This window comes from Podarcis muralis, chromosome 1 (genome assembly GCF_964188315.1).
Source record: "Podarcis muralis chromosome 1, rPodMur119.hap1.1, whole genome shotgun sequence".
In the NCBI taxonomy this organism is placed as follows: Eukaryota; Metazoa; Chordata; class Lepidosauria; order Squamata; family Lacertidae; genus Podarcis; species Podarcis muralis.
The window spans coordinates 85860721-85887650 of NC_135655.1; the positions used below are offsets into that span (position 1 = coordinate 85860721).

General features: G+C 42.2%; 1 protein-coding gene across 1 annotated transcript; it reads right to left on the reverse strand.

The window, feature by feature from the left end:
* Positions 1-292: 292 nt before the first annotated feature.
* ARPC2 (actin related protein 2/3 complex subunit 2) lies at positions 293-26930 on the reverse strand. Its single transcript, XM_028742348.2, has 10 exons — positions 26693-26930; positions 16131-16165; positions 14850-14962; positions 10643-10688; positions 9828-10014; positions 8757-8850; positions 6444-6570; positions 4369-4469; positions 4068-4168; positions 293-752 (listed from the first exon to the last, which is right to left on the reverse strand). The coding sequence occupies exons 1-10, from the start codon at positions 26764-26766 to the stop codon at positions 728-730; spliced, it is 903 nt and encodes a 300-aa protein (XP_028598181.2). The 5' UTR covers positions 26767-26930; the 3' UTR covers positions 293-727.

The following is a 26930-nucleotide window of genomic DNA, read 5'->3' on the forward strand; positions in this document are numbered from 1 at the left end:
GGGAGTGAAATCAGCAGACTTGACCCTTCCCATGCCCAGAAATTATCCTGATCCTAGGAAGAGGAGAAATTAAAATTCAAAAGAAAACATTGCTGCTCTTAATCTGCCAGGGTCATTTCCCCCTTCCTTTCAAACTATAAAATTTTCTTTTCAAGTGAGCCTGTCACACATTAGCCAGAAGCTGCTGAAAAGTCTGGGCATCTTATTTATAGCCTTTCCCATATGCCTTTTCTGAATTTGTACAAGAATAAATTAATAATGCACATCTAAAAATGAATACTCACAAACCATGTTTGGTAAGATAGAAAGATCTCCTTTATTAATGAACCCCAACAATATTTCTTCAGATACAGGAGTTGTGAACTCAAAATACTCAGAAGAAAAACAAGTTAATATTGCATTATTCTCATAAGAAATACTGCAACTCATTACCGGTAAACATATTGCAAAGCAAAACAGCTTGAAAAAGGGGAGGGGGGAAAAGAAAGAAAGAAAGAAAAGTTGATCAAAATGGAATTAAGGTTTGTTTTTCTGTTTGAACTATTAAGTCCTTGCAAGCACAGCTCGATTCCGCAGATCAATTCCCAAACTTGTGTAGAAAACATAACCCGATTGGATTTATTTCCTTAAGAGCCCAGAGAGGTGCAATGTTAAAAAGCTACGATTATCAGGTAGCAAGTGCTCCAGCCTTCTGCCACAGTTGTCTGACTTCACCTCGCCTCAGGCATTAACGGGATGAAAAGGTCTTCCCCCTGGCAGAAAATCAGAGGGCAAAGATCAGGTTGACTCCAGTACATTGTCACTACATCATTATACTCCTTCCTGACTTCATAGCATAGATACCTACTACTTTTCCCATACAAGTGACCCAGGTGTCTCATTGCTCCTTGTCCTGCACCACTAATAACAATTCTAATCCCAAGCTTCAGAATGAAGAATGCAAGACTGATTTTGTGGATGAATTCACCACAACTGAGTTTTTCCTGCTTGCAGATTCCTGGGTATACCACATTATCCAGAAAAAAATCAAGCGCTTGCTAAACTCTATAAACTCACAGATCAAGGGAAAAGGGGGCTACAAAGAATGCACTGAAAGGATCTCCTCCTACTACACAGAATTGGTCTTGGATTCAGAAGCTGATACCACACATGCTGTTTCATTGTTTGTCTGTTTAACATCCACCAAAGCAGAAACTGGGAAACTATCAGGTTCTTGCTTCTGCGCAGACACACAATAATCATACACCCTTAGCACACAACCAACTATACCTCTAAACACACACAGAGACTGACTTCTCTCTCCTTTCAAGCGCCTCACTCAGTGGGCCGCATTAGGAATGAACATTGGGGCCTTTTCACTCCTCAGCTGACCTATGCAGAGCAACAGAGCTGCCGGGGTGGGGAGCTAGATTGGGAAACCTGGAGGTCTGGACTAGGGTCAAGGCCCAGAGGATCCCTATCCCTGCTGCAGAGTATGGAGTGAACTCAGAAAAAGTCAAAGGACAGTCCTGGAAATCAGGAATTACACTCCATGCCCTACCCACAGCTGTTTAAGTTGAATATTTAAATTTGTTGATTTGTGAAGAAAGCCTCTCAGGACTTTTGTCAGATGCTAGCAGGGCTACGGAAGTGAAATAGCCAGGTGAGTGGAAAGAAGAAACAGTCCCAAAGAAAGAAGATTGACAACAAAAATTGCTGGAGTATGAAGAAATGGTGAAACTTACCAGAAGATTAAGAAATCAAGAAGAGAGAACAATTTAATAAAGACTATTTGAAAAATTATTGTAAACAGCTTAAATCATTAGCAGGATTGACACAACAACGTGCAGTGAAAATAAACTAAATAGAATATAACGGATGAAGAGTAAAATAGATCTGAACTGGAAATGCAGTGGCAATAGATATAAAATATGTAACCGTGGGGGGGTTTGATATTAATATTCAGTGCTTTAAATTGGATGTGTAAATTTATTGCTGTCATAATATTTATAAAGTGAGAAATATATATTTAAATGAAATAGCCAGGTGCTATATCATGCAGTAAGATAGATGAAGCACAGAAAGTAAAGAATGGAGATGTTGAACAGCTGAAAGCACCATTTTGTTCCTAAGGGGTCACCACCTCCCATCAGCACAGAAAGCAGCTATCCTTGCTCCTTTAAAGATAAATAATTTTTCATACAAAAGCCAAAGGCTGTACAACACAGAACCGGAGCTACTAAGAAGGAAATCAGATACCTCTTTAAAGAGATGTTATGTGCTCTGATTCCGGGTACGGCATGAGTCATCCTTTAACATTCTTAATCACAGCTGTGCATTATTCTAGCCTTTGGGGTTGACCGCAGGAGCTTGTTTGGTTTAATCCACCCCCCCCCCGCCAAGGAGGCCTAAATTCAAGCTTATTATCTTAATTTTACCAGCTCTGCCCAACCCCCACACTATGGTGCCTCAGCACAGTAAGAAAATCGGACTGAAAACTGGCTGTAAGATTAGCAATTTGCCCCAGGTCAGAGAAGAAACATCCTGCAAGGTTAGCAGCATCCTGCTATATGGCCCATCACAGCCATTCAATCTTCTCACAAACTTGCTTGCCTCCCTTGTCTCAAAAGCTGAAAAAAGTGCTGAGCTAACCTGTCAGCTTCTTCACTAGTCCTATCCATAATCTCCCATTTCATCCACAACTACACCGCTGGCCCCCCTTGGATGTCGTTGCTTGGTAAAAGGAATCACCAATAAAAGACTTGGCAAAGAGGGTCTTAGAAAAGTAGAATATAAGCACCAACAAGGAATGAATTTGTAATCTGATCCCTGAAGTGCCAGGAGCATCCACATCAATTCATACTTTCCCCCCTCCAAATAGATCAGGTATGCTATGCTAGAAGGGCTCTTAAGAGCAATATATACACCCTCCACAATCAGTGTGACCAGCAAGTTTATTCCCATCTTATCTTGCTTGCTTATCTCACCCCACCCTGTCAATAAAATAGCAGTATACAGTGGATTAGTTTCCATTCTCTTGTCCAGGGAAAAGAAAGCACCCCACTCATTAAATACCAGTGATATTCTGACTTGCCCTATGCAGCTCTTTAGTCCTGTAGAGTACAAAACTCATCTCAGGTTTATACTAGAGAAGTATGGTAACTGCCCTCAACTGAAAGCCCTTCAAAGTGCTGAAAGTTAAAAAAATAAAAATCACTGCCTCCATAGAATCAGCACTGCAAAGCTGAATTGCTGATTTCAGTTCCTCATGTTAACCACACAGTTCTTCATGCCTGGTTACAGCAAACCAAGGAGAGAGAATATTAAGAACAAAAACAAATTACAGATGCAGCTTCTAACCTACACTTCTAATTTTGAGCCCAAGGATGCAGTAGCTAACCTTCCGACAGAACCAATCAGTGGCAGCTGGGATCTATCTCTTGCTAATGTACTTGCCAAAGTGGTTGCATTCCAAGCAAGTAATGATCATGAGTTTGCTTCTAACATTCATCATCCTTCTCATTCAACATTAGCCACTGGTTCCCCTTAGCAACCTGGCCACTTTTTTCTCCACTACAAAGACCCAAGTTTTGAAACTAGTTTTTTTAGTTCACCTCCATCCCATTCCTGTCTGCTGCATGGCGTGAATTAGGGCAATGCCTTGCCTTTTGCGTGGAACTGCCCACAAGAATTTGCAGAAAACCTTATCAGATAATATGGCTGGATTAATTAATCTTTATTGTCAGGCCTCAACTTTTGAGACATTGATTACATTTGATCACATCTTTACTTAATAGGCCAAAGTATGATGAGCTTCCTGCACTTCCACACAGCCCCTTTGCATGATGGGTGAAAAAAAAGTTCAAGAAGCCGCAGTTAAAGACTTGCTATTACTCAAAGCAGGAAACTATAGTGACTTATAAACAAGCCAGGATATTACACCAAGTACTATCAAATCTATCTGTGTATTGCCATTATTTAAACAGCAATACAAGGTAGTCCTTTGTTCCTCCTCAGGTGTGAGCTATAGCAACAATAAAACAAGAGAGAAACAAGCAGAAGGAAGAAACTGTTCCTCTGATACTCACGTGATTGTTTTCATTTCCTTCTTTTCTGCATCTGGCCGGGCACGATTCAGCACTTTGAGGAAATCTGATGTTTTTGCTCTCATGCGCGTGTGAATGTAAGCCTGCACATAGGTCAAAATACAAAAGGCAGCTAAGCAGATCTGTCTTAGTACTTTGAATTTCAAATTTCATCTAAGCACTCTAAAGGATCTACATGCCAGAATGGAGCAGATGAAAGTCAGGAATCATTTTAGGCACACGAAAGAGAAGTTTTGCATAGCTCTTCAGAAAAAAAAATTCTATAATAACACTCTTCCTGTACCTTGGAGCATTTGATGTGATAGTGCAGGTAGTCCCGGAATGTGTGAATCAAATTGATGGTGTTGTCCCTGGCAGCAGTACTGGTGTGGCGGGGGAACAGCACTGCAAAGGAGAAGGCAACAGAAAATAGTTACTCTCTACCAAGCACTAACAAAGCTATGAGGGAACTCACTAGTCCCGGGCCAGAGATACATTTAAAAGGCCAACAGCATGTACAGTTATGAATGTGCAGCATTTGCATTGAAGGGCTATAATGAAATCCTTATCCATGCTGCACACCAGGATTAAGCTTGTCTTAATGGGATGCCTTTAGGGCATCGTCTTTGGAACCAATGTCTCTCCACAACTCCAACTCAGGAACTCAACCTAGTATTTGATCAGGCTTAGCTATGCCACTCAGTCCCACAAAATGCTGGCATCAGTGACAAACTTGCTCATCTGAATCTTTCCTATTGGTCCTTCCCTGAGCACTTCTTGTACAGCTTTTCAGTGATCACCACTTTATTCCTCCCAGGCAGCTAGATAAACCAAACAATGAGCTTTGCACCCTCACAGGCTCTGTACTGTATGAATAAAGAGGAATTATGCAGCCTTTCACTATTTAGGGACAAAATATAGTTCTCACTGATCCAGAGCCAGAAAACAGTATTCACAAGGAACTATTTGCAGATATGATATTTAGTACTTATTTTATCTGTATCCAAATGTGTTGAAATGCCTCTCAATTAACGGACTCTGCAGTTGCCTTTTCTATTTCTAAGATTCATCACAAACAATTATTGGCAGTGTCTCCTCCTTAACACGATTTGCTAAAGTAAGAGAGCACCTGGGAGAAGGCAACTGCCAAGACTGAGTTTCTTATCCCCTTTGTCATAGAGCATAAATGTTCAGGAGATGACAAGATACATTAATATTCCATAGGAAAGTCCTGCCAGTGACAAGTTTCTTAGACATCCAGAGGCTTCTGTGGGAAAAGTTTCCATTTGCTGTTCCAAGGATGAAGACCACTGTCTTGTTGACAGTAGTGCAAAATATGAGAAGAGCCTGATGGTTCAGGCCAATGGCCATCTGGTCCAACATCATGTTCTCACAGTGGCGAAACAGAGGCCTGTGGGAAGCCTGCAAGCAGGACAAGAGCACAGCAGTACTCTACCCACCTGCAATTCCCAACAACTGGTATTCAGAAGCATTACTGCTCCCAACCATGGTGTGCTAGATGTTGTAAGCCAAAATTGACAAAGGGCAGTCAAGTGGGCAGACCTCATCAAACTGAAATTCAACTGTGAGGACTGAGGGGGTGGGATCAGAATCCAGTGATTCTGTTTACAAAACTATTGCTCATCCAGTAAAATAGGACTAAACAGAGCTCTGGATATGTCAATTGCACTACAGAATTAGGGATACCCAAGCTATTTCTTTGGCACGCCCCAAATCAAGCATGCTAGAGACTGCATGTCACCACCACAGCTCTAAATGAAAAGCCATTTCCAATGCTCCACTGGCTTCTGAGCTATGCAAGCAAGGCTTTTACACTGTACAAGCTGCACTGGTTGTTAATCAGCCACTGGTTAAGTTCAAGGTGCTAGTACTGGTGTATAAGGCCCTATACAATTTGGGACCAGGATACCTATAAGATTGTCTCACCATTCATATACCCTACAGAGCACGGCACTATGCATGAGAGGGTGTCTGGCAGATATCATCTTATCAGTAGATCCATTCCATGTGACTGGCCTACAGAGTGATGGTGTCAGCCCTTTATAACTCTCACCCATTGCACATCAGACAGGTACTATCTTATTGTACTTGAAGCACCTATTGAAGACCTTTCTCTTTCAATGAGCCAAAGTAGAGATTTTTATCCCAACTGGTTATCTGTACTAGATTTGGAATTATTTTTATATATGAAATTGTTTTATGGATGCCTTTATTGTGAAATTGCTTTCATAGGAAGCTATGCATAAGTGAAATAACTCTTAAAAGAGATACTAAGCACTTAGCAAACTAAGCAGGATTGCAATGGGAAAATAGCTTTCAACTTGGCTGGTCACCTAGGTGAGAGCAGCACCCACTTACCGAAGGTAATATATCCAATATTATCTCCTACAGCTGCATCTGTATCTTTTAGCTCCAAAGGGGGCTCCCTGTGGCTGAAGAGCACTTGGGGGGCTGTGTGGCTGGCACGACGACCCTCCTTAAACTCCTAGGACAAGACAGGATGAGAGAGAATGCTAATATGAATCAGATACTAAAAACAGCAGGCATCCCCTTTCTGAGCCTAGGTTAATTGTTCTCTATTCTGGGGAATGCATATGCCCAAAACCAAATATTTATTAAGTCCCTCTCCCCAACTGGTGTAACTTCTGAGCTTCTATCATATCTCAGCCTAGAATCAAAACTGATTGGTAAGGTCACTTCAACAACTATCCTTCAAAATAGTATATGTGTATTTTCATCACACTGGTATTAAGATTAATTTTAGTGTCAGAACCCCGAGGCACTTTAGGTTAGAAGCCTTAACATCCTTTGCTAGCAGCTTCATCAAGAATACAAAGACACAGGAGAATGGCAGTGCACTTGAAGCATGATCTAAGACTAGGTCATGAGAGAGTAGCTGAGAGCTATCACCACAAAGGGTTACTCCTTCTCTTGACCAAAGTGCGTTACAACTGTATTATTCACTGCCAAGATCCAGTCATTTTATCAGCACACATAATTGCTTCAAGAAATGCTTGACTAAAGACAGGGTATTTGGAGCAGCTGAATCTGACTCCTCACTGCTAACATAAATGAAATATTAACAGTACACACTACCTTATCTGGGATGAATAAACTGGATATCAACTAGGAAGTGAAGCACACACATTTGCACTGCTTCAAATGCTTGAAAAACATCTTATTGCACCTGAATCTGGGTCCATTAAGTTTCAAGATATGCTACTGATACTTTGATACTATGTAGTCAAAAGTGGCACAGTGCTGAATGTATCCACAATTAAGCCATGTTTTAAATCAAATGATGACAGTGTGACATACAAATCATCTTAATGAAAACTCAATGAAATTACTTTGAGAAATAGGCCTTTTAACATATGCTTCAGAGAGCATAGTATATGTAGAATTAATATTTCTAATTTTAAAGCTCATTTTCTTGGCATTTCTTGCATTAACTATGATTACTTTTGTTTGATTCTTTACTTTCATTTTTAAGCCACTACACTTAGTTTTAAATGCAATTTGTAGTCTACATTTTCTTGACATAATTTGTATGGTGTTGTTCCTCTTTTTCTCTGCTGATTTCCTCTTCTACTTCAAAATTCTCACACTAAGAAAACAACTCCATGCTCTTGCTCCTATATATGGACTTTTCTCCTCTGCTTTCACCATGCTCTATTCTACTGTATCCTCTTTGAGCTACTGACACCAATATTTCAAGTCAGTGCTTAATTTCTGGAAGAGCGATACTGAGGTTCGGGTCTTTTAGAACCACTCCTTCATTTGGAATACCTTCCTCCTATTTAGTAGTGTGTAGGGAACCTGGTAAAGAAGGACACTGCACCTGTGGAGGAGCAATTTCATCTATTTTTACTTCCTATATTCTAAAATAGAAACCAACGATACTGAGGAAACAAATGCTGGGCCTGAGCCACAAACTCTTACAAAATGGAAGGCTTTTTTATTTTGTCAATTATGTCTAATGTTCCTCTAAGCCCTGCCAGGGCCCCCTTTTACACTGAACACACTCACTTCCTTCTTCTGTTACCAAGTGGCACCTCAGGACTCGCTTCTTTGGCTTTCCTTGTGTCCTTCCTATATCCCCCTTTTTGCACCTAGACTTTAGTATACTGTAAGCTTGTGCAGTGGGACCATTTTAGCTTTTAATCATCATAGAATGCCTAGAGCAGGCATAGGCAAACTCGGCCCTCCAGATGTTTTGGGACTACAACTCCCATCATCCCTAGCTAACAGGACTAGTGGTCAGGGATGATGGGAAGTGTAGTCTCAAAACATCTGGAGGGCCGAGTTTGCCTATGCCTGGCCTAGAGCATTTAGGTGATTCATCATAGACTAGAAAAAGGTGGGTTCTGGAATTAGATTAGGTGATACAATGTCACAGTTGGTAAGGTGATTGCAACAGCATCATTCCATACCCCCAACTCTACATTCCTTTATACTGCAAACCTGTGGGCAGGATTCTTTGCACAACCCCTACTGAGTTTAGGAGCCTAGCATAATATCCTTACAAGCAGGTTCCTAAAGGCACCACCAATGTCAATCAATCTTACCAGGGTAAGGAACTCACTTCAAAGTTAGCAGCACAATGGCACTCCTTGCATAAATGTGCAAGTCATACGCCACTAGAACTTGACAGAACTTGAACTGGCATACCTGCATAAACACCTTTCCAATCACTACGTCATCATCATCTTTAAATACCGTGCTGAAAACCACTGTGACACGGTCCTTCTTTGATTCAACATACCTAGGAAGGAAGTGAAAAGAAGGAGACTTCTTAGGTGTTCCAGATCTTCAATGTGAAAAACCTACAGGGATTTTTAAAAAACACCCTACAAGGGTGAACCACTTACACTATTCAGCAGTTCATATTATTCAGCTATCAGGAGCTCCTTGTGGAGCTTATTTAAAAAACAGCGACCAAAGTACAGTGCCACCTTCTCCCTGCTCTCTCCTGCCACCTACCCAAATGCAGGGAACAAAGACCTTTAAGGCATGAAATGCGCAACATCTTTCCCTGTACCAAAGGGACTGTGCATGTGAGATAACTACAATGCGGAGGGCGCTTTAAGTTGCCTCCCGCAGCAGAGATCTCCACACGGTAAGTCACTGGCCAGGTTGCCAATAGTGACTGCCCCTGCCCCACATGCCAGCAGAGAATGCTGGCCCAGAACATTTTGCTGCCTTAAATGCAGCCAAAATGATGCCCCTCCCCACAGGCCACTACTTTCTTGCTGTACCATTCAGAAAGAACAATCACCACAATCTATCCCCTCAACGCCCCACTCCCCTTTATGGTAATGGCTGAAGGTCCCTTTATCCTATTGCATTACCAGCTCAGCCTTAACAGCACAGAGAACAGAGAACTGCATAGAACTGGGGTGGGGGGAACACAACCAAGTAGGCAAGTGCTCAATTCAGCAATGTCTTTTATCTCTGAGGAATATGGCACAGCCTTTTGTCTGACCCCTCCAACGTATATGGGGTACTTGTATATATTTACTTGAGCTGTGAATTTGCAAATTAAGAGCTTCAGCCCAACTGAGTGTCAGCAGCTACACCTCAGAACACGCGGTCATGTTTTGCTACTGACCACTCTAAAGGAGCTTTTGGTTGACAAAGAGCAATGCGCAACTGAATACAGAATCCTTTGAACATCTCTAAACCTCACAGTTTGGCAACCAATTTCAAAATGCGGGAGACGGAAGGCCAGTTATTTCTTACATAGTTTCATCATCTCGGTAATGGATGACTGCTCTCCTCTCTCCATCCTTTCCTTCCTCCTGGAACTTGAAATATTTCTCAAAGACTGAGGCAAAGCAGTTGCGCTTCAGCATGCCCGCTTGGTGCACAATGGAGTCTTTGGCAGCAGGAAGGTTCTCCAGGTCATACAGCAAAGAGACATTGTAACCTAGAACAGGCAAATGACATTGTGATCACAACTTTCCCCTCCTGGTCAGACTTGAATGGATCACTTTCTGGAGAAAGCAATGTACTGCTGAATCATACATTCAATAATTATTTCAACCCAACTTGCCAAGGGAAGGACATTCAAAATAAGTGTTTGATACATTTAATTTAATGTGTCTCCCCCCCACCCCACTCCCACCAAAGGAAAACATTTCTCTGCCTTCTTTCAGAGTTGGGAAAGTAGATTCAACCCCTGTGTTTTGTAACAAATGAGTGGGAAGCAGTACTGTCACAGGTAACCATGGTTTTCCACTGCTTCTGAATGCCTGTCAGTCTTTTTACACAGAACAAAGAATCCCTAACTAGAGGAGCGGGGGCTTGCTTGGGGGTGGATCCAGAATCATAGCTTGCGCTGCTAAGAAATAAAGCTCTGATGTTCTCAGCCTTCCATGTGGAACACTGAAGGGAGAAGGCGGTGCTTTTTAAAAATAGCACTGTGACAAGGAGATCACAACTGAGAGCTGGCTTGAAAAGGTGGAAAGCAATTCCTTTTCTGAAAAGCAGGGAGTAATTATACTGGAGCAGCAAACTGAACAAGTTATCAGGGCACATATTATGCAGAGGCTTACCAGACTCTGGAGTAACCAAGTAGTTTCCATACACTCTCTTCAACAACTAGGAAATAGACAGAGAAAAGTGTTGTGAGCTTTGACGTGTCTTCCTATGTGCTCTCTTCAGCACCTCCCTGTCTTTCACTCACCCTATGCTTTTTAAAGCCCTAACCCTTGTTCCAGTCACTCTTGATGTTCCAAGCAGTTATCCAGAAGCCCTAAAAGTTCTTTTCAACCACCTCATGCTCTAACAGGCAAAAGTCTTATACAACAAAGGAAAAGATACTGACGTCCAACAGCATAGCTCACCAGCATCAAGCCTTCTCAGCTGGGATACTTATTTCAGTACTACTCAGTTCAGGGTAGAACAGATGAACTCAGTGTGCTTGAAATAGTAACTTGATTTTTAGAAGTATTTCTTTAAAAGTAGCTGACTAATGCAGAAAGGCATAGGGGGAAGCAGGTTATTGAGCACTTAATACAAATGGATCTGCAATGAATCACTGCAATACTACCTGCATGGTTTCTGAAACAATAAGTTTGCTGTTCCGACAACTAACTCCAAGGAGCAGATTAATGTAAAATGGCCTCTTAAAACTATTCACTATTTAGTATTTCTCACCCTCTGAGTTCTGGGAACATTAAAGTAAATTCTTCTTTCCTGGTTGACAGATTCTAGATTTAATGTTATTCTTTGATAATCCCAAAGAATTCTATGGTGTTCCAGTCACATATTCAGAGGCCAATTACGTTTTTCCTGTTGAGCTATAAATTTCATACATATAATAAGCTTGCTGCTGGTGACATGATGCTTTAATTTGGGAAGAAAGAGTAAAGCCACAAGAGATCTTGCCAGAGTTTATGGGTTCAATCCATGTCTGGATTCATATAGTAAAAGAGAAGCTGGAGTGCTCAAGACAACTGAATCACATATATAAGCTTCCAGAAAGTCATAGAAGAAGGTAGCACTTTGATTACAGGCCAGATTTTGGTAGAACATATACTATATGCAGAGGAGCTTTGACATCTTGTCTTGTCCCAAATCCAATTATTGACAGTGATTTGTTGCCAGCCAAGTGTAGAGAAGAGCATTTTTTTCCAACCACATGTCATCACACACACAAGTAGTACCTATATGCATGCATTGCACACTGAATGGAATTTCTATATTTTCAAAACACACACCTCTTGCCTTTGAGGAGCAGCTTTACAACCCAGTTACTTCAAGTGTGACAGCAGCTGTGTACTTAAGTGATCTGGCAAAAAGACACACTTGAAACTGCACTGAGAAGATCCAGATAGCTTAAAACTAACAGGGTTGGGAACAGAATTGCACAAGGACCCCCAGCAAAGCTTGCAAAGTTGGGGCTTAGTGCAAGAGCTTTAGAGGAATGCTTCCATCACAGTGATACTCACAGAAAGTTCAAATCTGTAGCACAAATTGGACCCCGCCCCCATTCACACATACACGACCTCATGAGGAAATATTTCCCACTCTACTAGCAGTGTGAAATGAGGTTTCACAGGCAAGTTTTTTGAAAGCCATAAAGCTAATTCTGTTATTAGCTGCTTACCAAAGAAATGGGCAAGCTCTTGGCATACAAAGTGTGTCATACCAGCCACCTTTAGAGCTCATGCTTTCCCCAATACCTGGTGGTCCTGGTTGACTCAGCTACAAAACTTTTACACCCCCCCCCTGAAACAAGGGTGAGTAGTTTGAAAAAAGCAATAGGTATCTCTAGAGGGAGAAAGTGAACTGGGCTTTGAGTGAACTGGGCAGCACACTGTTTATTTGAATCAGTTCCTTAACTCATTCCATCTGTCCTCAGAAAGACTGAACCAGATACCACAGATTCAAACAAATACGGTAAAACCTAAGACTCTTACTGGGTTGAGAGTTTTCCATGGAAAGTAGCAAGACAACAGGTGCTACAAAACTGAACTTGAACACTTTTTAATAATTTGCCTGCCTCCTCTGCCCCTTTAGAGGTACTGTGCCAACAAGCTCCATCAAAGATTTACACAGTCCATTGTTAAAAACCTGTGGCAATCCTTTAGTAAACTGTTCATTGCCATGACTGTTTTCCTCCTGTATAAGGCTAGCCTTATACATCATGTGTTCTGGGCAGACCTTCACTTCCTTTCATCCCACAGCAGCATTTCCCTTTCCTCCATTCCTCTGCTTCTAGTTGCATCCTGCCTTAGAAAGTAATTCTGCTGGACCAGAGAAATGGATGGGTCAAGCATCGCAGATGCAATAAAGACACAGTACATTTTTCCAGGTCAATTCAACCAAATGCTCTCAATAAAACCAGACTGGGGCAACTTCCTTGTGCTCTTGACAACTGTTAAGTGGCAGCAGCAGGAGGGAGACAAAAGAAAGATGCAAAGTTGCTCTGGAGGCAGTGCAGAAGCAATAACCCAGTACCCCGGTATATCAGCAGCGGCATTGGAGTTCTTCAGGCCAAAGCTGCTCCATACTCCTATTCATTTGCTGCAGCTGGGGTTTCTCTCTACCTTTTATTTTTCACACTCAGAAAGTCAGAGACTGAACAAGACATGACATGCAAGTGTGCATTAAAAAAACAACTGATGGCCACTTTGTTTATGCAAAAACAGCATTGAACAGCCACTGAATGGACACAGACCACTTCCTTTTTATTTTCTGCTCCAAATCAAGCCCTCTTTAAGAAACACCTTAGGCACCCTGAATGGTTCCAGACACACTTGCAAGGCTAAGCACGTATATGTACACAAATATACCTGAATAGGAGAAGAGATTTGGAAGAACAAACAGGCAGGGGAAGAGTTAAATCACCACCCTTGACTCACACACTTTTCTGCTCAGAAACAAATCCTCCCAAAACTGCTTTTCCATGAACAAAGAAGCCATCAGGGCTTTAAAAACATGCAGTTTCCAGGCTTTCATTTTTAATTTTTTTAGCCCATGGCTCTTCTCAGATGCCAATGTACATGATTCAAGCAATTTTATGAACCATTTCCTTAGTTTTCTACATATGCCCCATACCAATTGTAGCATCTGCTCTTGCTAATGCAGAATGAACCCCCGTTCAGTTATGCAACATCTGAAAACCATTTCAGGAACTGAGTCACACTTTCTGCTGAGAGATGCAACCACAAGGCACAGAGAGGACTGTTATTTCTACCATAAATGGCAGCAAGAGACCTGCTGCTCAACATGAATCAAATTTGCCACTTCACACATAAGGGACTTAAGTAGAGAGAGCCCTTGCAGCTTGCAGATAGATTCAATTATTTATTTTTATTCACAAAATGTATATACCACTTGATTGTAAGAACCCTCAAAGTGGGTTTAAAAAAATTCAAGCAGATCTAGAAAAGATCCTGCTTTGAAAGCGTTGCTACAGTAGAACCAGCACTTGCAGCTTCCACAGTGATTCTCCCTTACAAACTCCCCAGGTATCAATGGTACAGTGCAAACTTTTTAATGACAGTGCCCTAGTCAGCAGTAGGGAGACTGGAGTTAACTCTACTATCTCTACAAGTATTGGCATCATGTGTTTCTCCATTCCACAGGTATCAGTTTAAGTTTAAAATGGATTTAAGTCAGACACAGCTAAGCTAAGGAGAAGTCCACCAACAAAGGATGAAATACCTGGATGCCAATCATCAAATGAGATTTATAATGAGCAAAATGCCAAATTTTAAACTACCTGGACGTCCTTTCATATAGACAGTAGTTTATAATGAAGTCCTACTAGCCATAAAAACACCATTATTATAACACAGTGAAGTCAGCATTCAACATCGCATACTAGTCAATCTCCCAAAGTTTGACAGAAAAGGAAGCATTTTAATTAATGATGTGGGGCTGAGTCCAAGTACTCCTCCCTTGGAAGAGAGTTCCTCAGCCACTTGTGATCACTGAGAATGTGCTGCCTCAAGTAGGAATTTTTATCACTATAAGTGAGGTGAGAGTTTTGAAAATCTTAGGTCAGGAAGAGAAAATGTAGGACCAGGAAGTGTTCTGAGACACACCAAACTCCAACAATTTTGGGCTATGCAAGTCAGCATTTTGAATTGTGCCCATAACAATAGTGTTCAGTAGTTCCACCATGAACAGTGAATTGGCAATGCCTATTTATAGTAATTCAATTAAAGAAAATCAAATGCTTCTAAAGAGTTAATTAAGGAAGGTATAGAGGCCGTCAATAGAATGTAAGGATAAAGACTACATTCTCACCTCATCAGCACCATGTTCCTGGAGCTCCTTGTAGAACTTTAGAGAAATACTGACCATAACCTTTGTTTTATCACCATTAGGGTTGGAAATATGGTAAAGAACTCCATCGAAGTCTAGGAAAGAAGCGTTTGAGAGATGAGTGCTTGAGTATTTTGGAACCTAGTTGCCCAGCAAGGAAGGATGTTTTCTAAAATAATGTACACCACAGCATAAAGGTTTTGAATTACTAGTACAGTGGTGCCCCGCAAGACGAATGCCTCGCAAGACGAAAAACTCGCTAGACGAAAGGGTTTTCCGTTTTTTGAGTCGTTCCACAAGACGAATGTCCCTATGGGCTTGCTTTGCAAGACGAAACGTCTTGCGAGTTTGTTTCCTTTTTCTTAAAGCTGCTAATCCGCTAATAGCCGTGCTTCGCAAGACGAAAAAACCGCAAGACGAAGAGACTCGCGGAACGGATTAATTTTGTCTTGCGAGGCACCACTGTAAAAAAGACTTTTACATGAACAGGAAAAGCATCCTGACAGAGCAGAATCCATCACGTTATGACTGTATTGTGATTAGATTCTCTCAGATGACACCTGGGCCTATTAGAATCAAGCTGCAATTTCAAAACCACACTCAGGTGCCCAGCCAAGTTAACAGTGGACGTTTATAACTGCTTGCTCCTGTGAGTCACTACCCTTAGGCAGAAACTCTTAATATTCAGTGCAAACCTGTATCCACATTCTTCCCCACTGGTAAAGCAACAGTTATCAGTGGTTCTGGGCCAATAGGTGCCCAGGCCATATCGCTATCTGAGTGATGATGGCCATTTTATGAAGAATGAAAAAGATTAAGAACCCAGGGCTTGCAAACTTGAGATAAACTCTTTTCACTGGAGTACCAGATGTTGTGAAATATTAATGGAATGATATTCTTAGTTTACAAATCTCACCCTTAAAAGCACACTCAGTCTAGATTGAGAAGGCTATGAAAGCCACCTGATGGATCTATCACCATCATAATCCTCATTAGTTATTAGATGTATATACCACCCTTCATCAATAGGTCTTAGGGTAGTTCACTAGATAACGTACCAACTCCAACAGCTTGAACACAGAACAGCTCCTCATTAGATTACATTAATATACAAAGAAAAGAGATTTATTTATACACGCACAGTCCCATCAGCAGAAGGGACACAGGGCTCACTGATGAGGACAAACTCTGCAACACAATGTGGGGATTTGTGTTTTTACTCCCAATTCTTTATCCCAAGAAGTTTAATACATTGGCACTTACCTGCAAATGTTACTTCTACAGCCTCAGGCTTGTTTCTGCAAAAAAAACACACACAGAGAAAAAGCAATCAAAATAAGCTGAAGCCCTTGCAAGAGTTCACAGGATCTGGGGTACACTTAATCACAAAGGGCTGAATTCCAGCTTTTGATCCATAAACTTTCTGGCATATCTGCAGCCATTATCTATATTTGCAGCACATTAGCCTTGCCATTGGCATACAGAGATTCCCAATAGCCTCTGATACCCAAGTGACCAGGATTAGAAATATAACCGTGACCCATACATTCTTAAATTAAACAGCCCTACAAACCTCGCTCTACCCTTTGTGTGCTATAGCTTAACGATAGATATATTTCTGTTACTTTGTGAGGCTACAGAACAGGCACAAGCTACTGTAAAAGGGTCCTAATGGAAAGTGAACTTGATTTGTACCATATTCCATACTGGATTAAACTACCTGGCTCCGTTAGCAGAAGTAATAACAATAATTTTATTATTTATACCCCGCCTATCTGGCTGGGTTTCCTCAACCACACATGCAAAGACTCCTGTTAGCACAATGGAGCTTAGCCCCCCCACCCCCATATCCGCTCTGAAGGATCAGGAGAGCCCCCAGAACAATGTGGGGGAAGGGGAAACCTTTGCACCAGCACTTCTGCTTGCAATGACAGAACAAGCTCCTTCATAAGAGCACTGGCTGATCCAGTGGTATCACTGATGAAACTAAGAATTCCTCTCATTATTGCAACTAATTTCTGAGTGACTGACCTTGACTTCAGGATGCAATGAATCTATTCACCACATCTGCTGTTGGGCTTTAACAAGTTCTAAGCAAACTAGCTAGATTTTAGTTTTTATGCAAAAGTATGACCAAGCTTGTGGTCAAGGAAGCCTCTTCCATGTTGACTTTTCTCGCCAGTGGAGGGACTATTGAAACTAGGTTTTGTCCATATTGTCTTAAGTTCTGTCTAGTGCTCATTTAGAACCATAGGCAACCAGCAGGAAATTGCTGTAGCAAAAGACAAACATGGTTTCTGAACTACATATTTTGTTTTGGTATTGTGATATATATGAGTGTTATGTATGAGTGAAAATGGTACCCAGAATTTTAACTTCAAGCATCTTCCTTCTCACTAGCTTAAGTCAAAAATAGCTGTGAAATTTCTTAAGCTATGTCTATATATGGCACTAAATTATAAACTATCAATACCAAACCCTTTCTGTTTTGACAACCTCCTCTTCATCCGTGCCAAAAGAATCATGTAAGGTTTCAATGCATTTAAGAAGCTCAAGACAGTTCTTAGAATTCTATGATGAGACTTTAGAAAGCTCAAGACCAGCCTTTGCCCACCAGATGTTGTAGAATATATCTTCCACCATCCCTGATCATTGGCCAGTTGTAGTCTAAAACATCTGGAAGGCACCAGGTTGGGAAGACGGCTCTAGACAGTTATCACAATGGAAATACGGTGCACAAACTAAGGGGAATAAATGGTAGTATGGCTTCCTATATATGAAATTATTTCCAGTTACCTACAGACTACTCTTAAATTTTGCTTACCATCTGGAGTTTAAGACTATAGGTCTACTACACCAGGAATTAGATCCCCATTTTAGCCTTCAATCTTGAGTGGGGAGCCATTTCCACATGTTCTCAAATTAATCTATGTTCATTGGTTATCAACACAGACCAGAAGATAAATTCCATTTTCAAGCACTAGTCATTACCACGCAGCTAAGTGTGACTGGCAGTCTGGGATTGAGGTAGCAAGAGCATTTTATTAGCTAGAAGCAGAAGGCAGCAAAAGAGGCAGGCTCCCCACCCACACATTTGCTAGTTCTCAAGCAGGAATAAAAAGCAACCATCGTTTCTTATGCACTCACCAAATTCATTTCCACTGCAGAGCTTATGTGAACATAAAATGCACCCATGCAGATGGTTAAAACAGCAAAACTGGTCACCTCCAAGTATTCCAGAACTCTTTTCTGAATATAGTTACGGTAAGTCACATTTTGTGAGCGCAAACATGAAGGCAAATTAGTTTACCCAAAGATACATAGTGCCCACACAATTTTAAACTTCTCGGCTGGCAAACTGTGAGAATCCAACCACCATTCTCAATCCACCAGCTCAGTTTTCACTCTATAGTATATGATTGCTGCATACTATATAACAGAAGGGTGGCTCAAAAATGGGATTTGCCACTCATACCATTCTCTGGCTCTCATTTCAAGTACATCCTTAGTGAGAATGAATGAAAATGGGGCTTATCCTCTTGACTCTTACATTCACCTCTGACTACATCTCTTCCTTTGCAGCTTCTCAATAATAAAAGAGAAAGACACTCAAGGAGAGCAAGGAGGGAACAAATTCAGCCTGATGGCCATCAGTTACCAACTGGCAGTTGATTGCTAAGTCCAAATCCCTGTGTTCAGCCCAAACTGGCTACCGTGACTTAGAGAAATAACTAATATGTCGGTGCTTCTTAAACATTCTTCACTCAGCCACAACATGCTTCAATTTCAGTGCGGATATTTAAGATATTTTCCACTTATTTTGCTAGATGTTTAAAATTCCAGTCAAAGCCATTTTGGCATTTCCTTTGTAGGGCTTTTTGCTAGCCTATGAAAATATATGTCATTCTTGAAGCACACAACATACAAAGGGGTTCTATGTTATCCTGCTAGCAATATACACCCACTCATGTGCATGTACACACAGCGTCTAGCAAGAGAAGGTGATGTTGGTACCCTGAAAGATGTTGGCAACTTAAACACAGCTGCATATAATGGCTTCTTTCTCACCAAAGAATACACTTTGCTAGGAGCAGCTGGAGCTATAATGTACTTCCTTGCTACCAAAAAGTTGTTCCTGTGGCATCTGAGATTTCATCAGCCATTGCCCACATATTCAAATTCATCTTTGTAGTCAGAATGGTTAAATCCAGAGTACTGTTCTCTGCACCCGAAATACAATTAAATACTTGTGTGGTGCAACTGCAAAGCAGAAACAGTTATAGAAGACCAATAAACTTTTTATGTAAAATAACATTCTGAATAACTGATTTTATCTTTAATGAACTATTGTCCAGATGAAACCTTCAAAAATCAGTGATGTCACTTCTTTCTCACCACTGCGTGCAGTGAATATTTTGTTCCTGTTTATATGTTGCATAGTCAGTAAGGCTGCAATCCAAACTACCAAATCATCACATTTGGAGGGGGGGGGGGGGTGTTGGACGGGCCAAGATCTTGCTTTGGGGTGGGATATAAGCATAACATATAAATAAGCTCTGCCAGCCTCCAATTGCAGAGTGATGCTAGTGTGTGTGAACAAAAGTTTAAAGCTTCAAGGCAAGGGACTGATAACATTAACCCATCATATGGAGCCATCCTTCAGCATGTTCTACCAGCACCACAAATACAAGATCCACATTGTTCAATTGGGCAAAAAGTAAGGGTAAAGGGACCCCTGACCGTTAGGACCAGTCACGAACGACTCTGGGGTTGCGGCGCTCATGACTAAGCTTCTGGCGAACCAGAGCAGCGCACAGAAACACTGTTTACCTTCCCGCCGGAGCAGTACCTAATTATCTACTTGCACTCTGACGTGCTTTCTACGTGTAGCTTTACTTCACTGGTGATGTATGAATCCATTTGCTCCTCCTGATGGCTCCCTTCCCAATCAAAATGACTTATTAGGAGTCAGACTTATCTCCAAACTTTCCAACAAAGCACTGCTTTCTGCAATTCTGATTAAAGTGAGTCTCTCTCTCTCTTTTTCTTTGTGAGCTTCCTACAGTGCAAGCCACCTGAAACATGAGGACACAGGGAGCTTTTCTTTTAGCTGCATCTGCACTAAAGAGCAAACAAAAAAGGCTCACAAACCAAAAATACCACCCAGCAGTCAGTTCCCTTCCTGTAACAGACTCTAAATGCAAGACAGGCCTGTTTTTGACAGACTCATCTGAACTTGGGAGGCTAAAAAAAAACAGTAGTGGTTTCAGTCAGAGGCATCTGTCTGTTTTCCCCATTAACATTAATGGGCACTGAGTTCAGGCCATTCAAATCCTCTCTGAATCTGATTCCAAGGACATCTACCCTAATGCAAAAGATGAGAAATGCTTTTGGCTGGCCTAATTTCTTCCTGCACTCCTCTGTCTCCCTCCACCTAATGATAGCTGTTTGCCATTCTTAAATTAAGTTGCTGTACTTTCGAACTCCTGATCAGACTTTTGTCCCCAAAGCTACTGGTAAGAGAGAATGGCAGCTAGAATGGATCTAAGCCAGCACATGCTTAAAACCAACGTCAAATCCCCATCTGACAGCATTCCCCCTATTTTCACTCGGACACAAGCCAAATGCCTCAGACTAACAGTAAATTAATGAAATGAGAAAAGAGATAATTATGTACAGTATCTTGTGCAGAACTTGCTTCTCATCTGCTACATTAGACAGAAGTGGGGGCCAAGGCACACAGGAAGGCATACAGGGGAAAGGCAGCCTAATTAGGAGCTCATTCGGTTCACAATTAATGTCTGGTCTGAGTAATAAAGGAAATTGAGGATTTCAGGCCAATTTAATCTCCCATTTCTGTAGGACAAACAAAAAGCCAATTAAAAGCTTACACCCTGCACAGGGGATCAGTCCATATTCCACCAAGTCTATACAGCTTTGGGGAAGTGCAGGACAGGATGTACTAATAAATATAGATTATGGTAGAATCTGGTAAGAGCACTGTGCCAAAAATAAACATTAGAACAGGAAATTGCAACATTTAAGATAACTAGTTAAAGTGTCCCAGTCCCATGTTCAAGCATTCACAGGCACAAACTTTAAATCCCTCATATGCTTAAGGGATATGAGGGTATGAACTGTCACGCTCATATGCTGCACGATTACTTGGAAGTCCCAATGAAAGCAGTGGAATTTCCTTTCAAGTACAAATCTTTGCATTCAGAATGAGTTAAAGCTTATGCAGATCTGCGTCATCAGATACAAGGAAAGCACCAAATGGTATGTCAGCCTGGCATGGTGCTAGGCCAGCTGCCCAAAGCACTGTGTTTTACAGTGGAAGGACAGTAGACAAATTCTCTTAAACAGATACAGTCAACTCACAACTTACATGCATTCAACTTGTGTGATCCCAGTTTTGCATACTTGGTGCTGGCAAACTGATATCACACAAATTAAAATGCATGCAAGGCACATGCAATTCAACGCATCTCTGACTTGCTTATTGGGCTCTGGGAAGCTCTTGAACAGGCTTCCTCAACCTCAGCCCTCCAGATGTTTTTGGCCTACAACTCCCATGGTCCCTAGCTAGCAGGACCAGTGGTCAGGAATGATGGGAATTGCAGTCTCAAAAATATCTGGAGGGCCAAGGTTGAGAAAGCCTGCTCTTGAGAGATCTCACACAGCCCTGTGACTTCTTGTGAAAGCTTTGAGAACCTGTGCAAGAGCCCCTCCCCGCCAGCCTGGCAATCAAGGTGGAAAGTTGAAAGGTGGGGATGCTTGTGTGGGGCCAGTTTTGGGGTTGCTTTGACTGTATAGATTTTGACTTTACATGCAATCGCCAGAATGTAACCCTCACATCACCATCATTCCCCAGCCACTCTGGGCAGCTTACAGCATATATATATAAACATAATAAAACATCAAGCATTAAAAACTTCCGGATATAGGGCTGCCTTCAGATGTCTTCTAAAAGTGGTGTAGTTCTTTATCTGCTTGACATCTGAAGGGAGGGCATTCCACAGGGAGGGCACCACTCCCAAGAAGGCCCTCTGGTTCCCTGTAACTTCACTTCTCTCAGTGAGGGAACCAGCAGAGAAGTCTCTCAGAGATGGACCTTAGTGTCTGGGCTGGAGATGCTCCTTCAGCTCCTTCGCCTGGACAGAGGCGATTTAGGGCTTTAAAGATCAGCACCAACACTTTGAATTGTCAGAATTCAACCTCAATCTGTTATCCACCATCCATCCTCCAGCCACTCACACAAGTTGCAACATGACTTTAGTTTTTTTGAAGTCCAGCCCTTCCACCACTTTACCTTCCATTTTCAGATAGTCTGTCTCTGTACAATGGTTCTACCCTGTGTCTGTTTATTCTTTGTGGAGTAATCTCAGTATTTCACATAAGAGACATAAGAGAAGCAGGATAAAATTAAACAGTACATGTAACTTCAGTATCACCTGACTTGAAGAAGATACCAAGGGCTGCTGAAAATACTGAATTATCCAACACACATAAAATGAATGAGAAGGAAGTAATGTGCAACCCTACTGCAGAAGCACTCCTATTTCTGGCTTTCTGCTGTGCTGAGAGACTCCATTACAGCCAATGAGAGGGAGCCGCTAGATAGTATTAAGAAACTAAAGCTTGAAAAATCTACATAAAGATATATTAGAAAGATTTTCTATGACAGTCTTGCAGATTAATCAATTATGTCTGTCTACTGCCACTATGTAGTAACCTCTGATCAGCTGCTGCCAGGTGGAGTTGAAGAACTCACTACTTCTTGATGCAAAATTTTGTTCCAAGTTGGCTACAGTCACTGAAAACCTAGACCCAAATAAAGAATCATTCTGCATGGCTTACCAAACCATCTAAAACAGAACATTTGAAAAAGTATGTTGAAACAGTTTCCAGATTGCCAGGAAACATCAAGAGCTACAAATGTAAAATTAATGTTATTTAATTCCATGTGTAACTTTGTGTCCATCATAATCTGGGAATGCATGACAAATGTCATATATAGAAACACTAAAAACCAAAGCCGGAGCCAGAGCAGTTAAAACAGGCTACTAAGTGTGACTTAGCACAGCATAAGCTGTGTGGGCATAATGTTCACAAATCAACAGTGATAGCTGGGAATGCATAGCATTCTGGGCTGTTCCCAAGAAATATGCGTGCTTTTTAAAAATAAAAAATAAAAAACCACAGATAACTTGACGTTCCAGAACACCCGTGGGCAAAGCCGAGCAAGCGTTTTCACAAATATGCAGACAATGAAAGAAAAGCTGGTGCCAAAGACAGGCCCTTCCTAGAAATATATTCTGCTTTATTCCATAGAATACTACATACACTGATGAATCCCTGCTCTCATTTTACTGATCTGACTGCACTACCTTAATTTATCCAAATATCCCAAACAGCATTTTCTGTTCCATCAAATAAAGTGAAGTAGCAATGGGACCAGTTCAAACAAAAACAGAAATATTCAAACTAAAACACAAATGATAGAACTGTGAGACAAGAACAGTGCACCCCAATGCAAGCATGGTAGCGCATCCATTAGTTATCATCACTTCCAAGGCATTTAAGCACCCATTACTTCTCTATTTACACTTATCATTCTGCAACTGAGGGATGTGTCTGAAACATTCAAGGAGATAGAAACCAGTACCATATACTGGATTCAGACTAAACACACATTGATTAAGGGCCTGTGCTCTAAACTGTGGGGCTTAGGACTATTTCTCAGATGTATAAATGCAGGAAGAAAAGTTCTCTATACACCCATTCCGTAAATGAAGAATGACTCAGCTTGAAACAAACAATTTAGTACTCATTTCAGATCTCTGTCTTGGTTTTGAGCTTGTCGGGACATGGAAGCCTTCAGCTTAAAAAATGCAGAACCTACAACTTCCTCTCTGCTAATATACCTAAAATACTAATCATACTGCCGTTCTAGAGAAGCCATTTTGTTATATTTCCTGACATATAAGGAATTCAACAGGAGATTAGTGCAAGGGCCACATAGGCTGCAATCCTAACATAATGCTGCAGCAGCGGAGTTTGAAGGAATGCTCGTCAGTGCTGCATCCTAGCTCCAGTGTCCACACAAGTAGGTTTTTTTTTTGGGGGGGGGGGGGGGGGTAAGTCGTAGGACAAAATATCCTAGGCTGCTGCAGTGTAAAGGCCCAGATCATGCCTGTTGCATCATAGCAGCAGGATCTACACAGGATCCAACAGATCCTGTGCCAGTCTACCCCTAAACTCAGCCTCGGGGATGCCACTAGCAATAGCTCCTGCCTGTTATCCTGCCTGAAAAGCTGGGTGAAGGGGCATCTCTGCTCCATCCAAACTCCCTCCAGATTGGGGGACTGGATTTCTTTCTCCCATGTTCGTGTTCATGTGTGTGAAAAATACAGCACAAGTTTGCAAATGTGAATGCTACTAGGTATGGTGCAGTGAATAAATTTATGCAAAGGTCTGGAGATACCTGAAATAAAATCGCTACTCAGCCATGAAGCTCACTGGGTACCCCAGGCCAGTTGGCCTAACCTACCTCACATAGTTAATACGAAATAGAGGAGCTACCCTGAGCTACTTGGGAGTTAAGACAGGATAAAAAGATACTTATGTGCACTTACCAAAGAATTGTAACTGTACACTAAACAGGAAGCTGCAGCAACCTTGTGCCAAACCAAGGCTTGCTTCTGCATAATTCATGCATGAAGAGGGCCTAAGATAGCACATCCTGCCCAAAGAGTTGGGACACAAGTGCTGCAATCATAGAATCGTAGAGTTGGAAGGGACCATGAGGTTCAGTCCAACCCCCTAAAATGCAGGTCTCTTTTGCTCAACACAGGGCTCAAACCCACAACCATGGGTTTAAGAGTCTCATTCTCTACCACCTGGGCTATCTGCATGTTAATTCGTACATGTGCATGAATGCAGCATCAATGCTAAGATTCTTCATATTTAGAAATGGGAAGCATTCCACAATAAGATACTCTGTGCACAGGATGTTGTATTATGTGAGGGTGATGAATTTATGAACATCCAGAATCAGCAAGTATGGCTAGTGTTATTGCGTGCAAGCATAAAACTGGTTGCTTCCCAGGAGCCTTCACACAGTCCTCACATTGTAGTGTGCAAACAACGACTGCTGAAATTAAGAGGTTGAACCTGGCCAAATACTACACATTCAATTACATGTATTACATTAGTGAAATGACATAAACACTCTTAAAACCTCTGACAGGAAATGCTCCTCAATATACTGTTATAGCCTTGAGTAAGCAGGCAGATCTGTGATTAAATTTCTATCTTTTTTCTCCAGGAATAGCCCTCCTAAAGTTTTCCTCAAAGAGTGTGTGATGCTTCTGTCAGGCACTGCTACTACCAGAAGCCAGCATACCATGAGCCAAAGTACTACTTTTTGAACAAAACAAGCACAACAAATTGTATAAAGCTACATTGCATTTAGAGTTATTATACAAAGCATGAGCAGAAGATGGTCTGCTGGACACTGACATGCAATGTACCTGGTATCTCCAATTTTCTGGGATCCTTACAAAGACTGCTAAAGTAGGTGGGCGTGAGAGGCAGCTTTGTTTCTAAGGATCACATAACACAAATTAGTTATAAACTGACAGTTATCTTGGAACTAAATTATAAGGATGAAACATTTGTTTCCAGTATTAAGTACCTTAAATGAAGTCCTGTAGCAATATAGGAATGCAGAAAGCTGCCTTATACCAAGTAAGACTGTTGGTTCATCTAGCTCAGTACTGTTTGCACTGACTGGCAGCAACTGTTCAGGATTTCAGGCAGGAGTCTTTGCTAGCCCTTCCTGTAGATACTGGGGACTCAACTAGGGGCCTTCTGCATGAAAAAAACAAATGCTCTACCACTGAGCAATGGATCTATGAAACAATCTACCTAAGGGACAGGCAAAAGCTGAATGCACCCACACCCTCCAACAACAGGGATAGGTTTGCCAACACTGTGCCCACGGCACATACACAGCAGAAAACTATTTTCAAACAATTCTGCATAGAGAGTTTGAAAAACTCTCAAAAATGGATTTCACAATCTCCTTTTAACTTTGCTTAAACCATTACGGAACACTTGGCTTCTCAGTCACTTTACAACCGTTTCGCACATACCTGAAACGTACCCTGTATGTGCAAACCCAGAGACACACCCTAAGCTAAAACAAGGCTGAGCAAGTGAGATCCCAGAGAAAAGGGCACTTCCTGGTGAGAATGGGGAAGCAGCCTATACCGCCTGCTCTGCAGCAAACCTGCATTCAAAGGCCACCACCGACTGAACCCACCCAGCCACCCAACGCTTTGGAGTCCCCCCCCCCCTTTTAGGAACAAGCCTCCTTTCCGCCGCCTAACGTTATGCGATGCCGATACAGCGACGGAGAGCTACAAGGCATTTTGACAGACTGGGAGGAGCGGGAGGGGAGGGAAAATCGATACGAAACGGTTCAGTTTCATGAGTCAGTTTTATTTCTGGGTGGAAAGAAGGGAGCTCAGCGAGGAAGTTGGAAGTCCTCCTCCCGCACCTAGTCGCACAGGGTGGGGAAGCACAACTCCATCCCGGCGGACAGTCAAATAAAGGGGGGGGGCGAGTGTGTGTAAAGGGCTGGGTGCTTGTGGAAGTAGGCCCAGAATCCCCGCCCTGCCTTTAAGGAGCCTTGCCGCCACCCTCCTGCTCCGGCAGCCCGTGTGGTGGGGGGCGGTTGTCGGGGAGCCCCGCTTTGCCCCCCCCCATCCCCTCCGCCGCCTCGCCTGCCACTCCCTCTCCCCTCTCCCTTCTCTCACCCGGCGGCCGCGCCCTCGAACTTGAGCGCGAGCGTCTCCTCAATGATGCGGTTGTTGACCTCCAGCAGGATCATGGCGACGGCTGCGGGCGGGACGAGGTGAGGAGGGGTACGGAAGCCGGGCGGGGAAGGAGGAGGCGGGGGGGGAGAGGGGAAGGGAAAGAAAAAAAACCACCTAGCTGAGAAGCGCGCCGCACCGGGGACCCGCCCGACTCCAGCCGCTTCCGCCACAGGGGCCC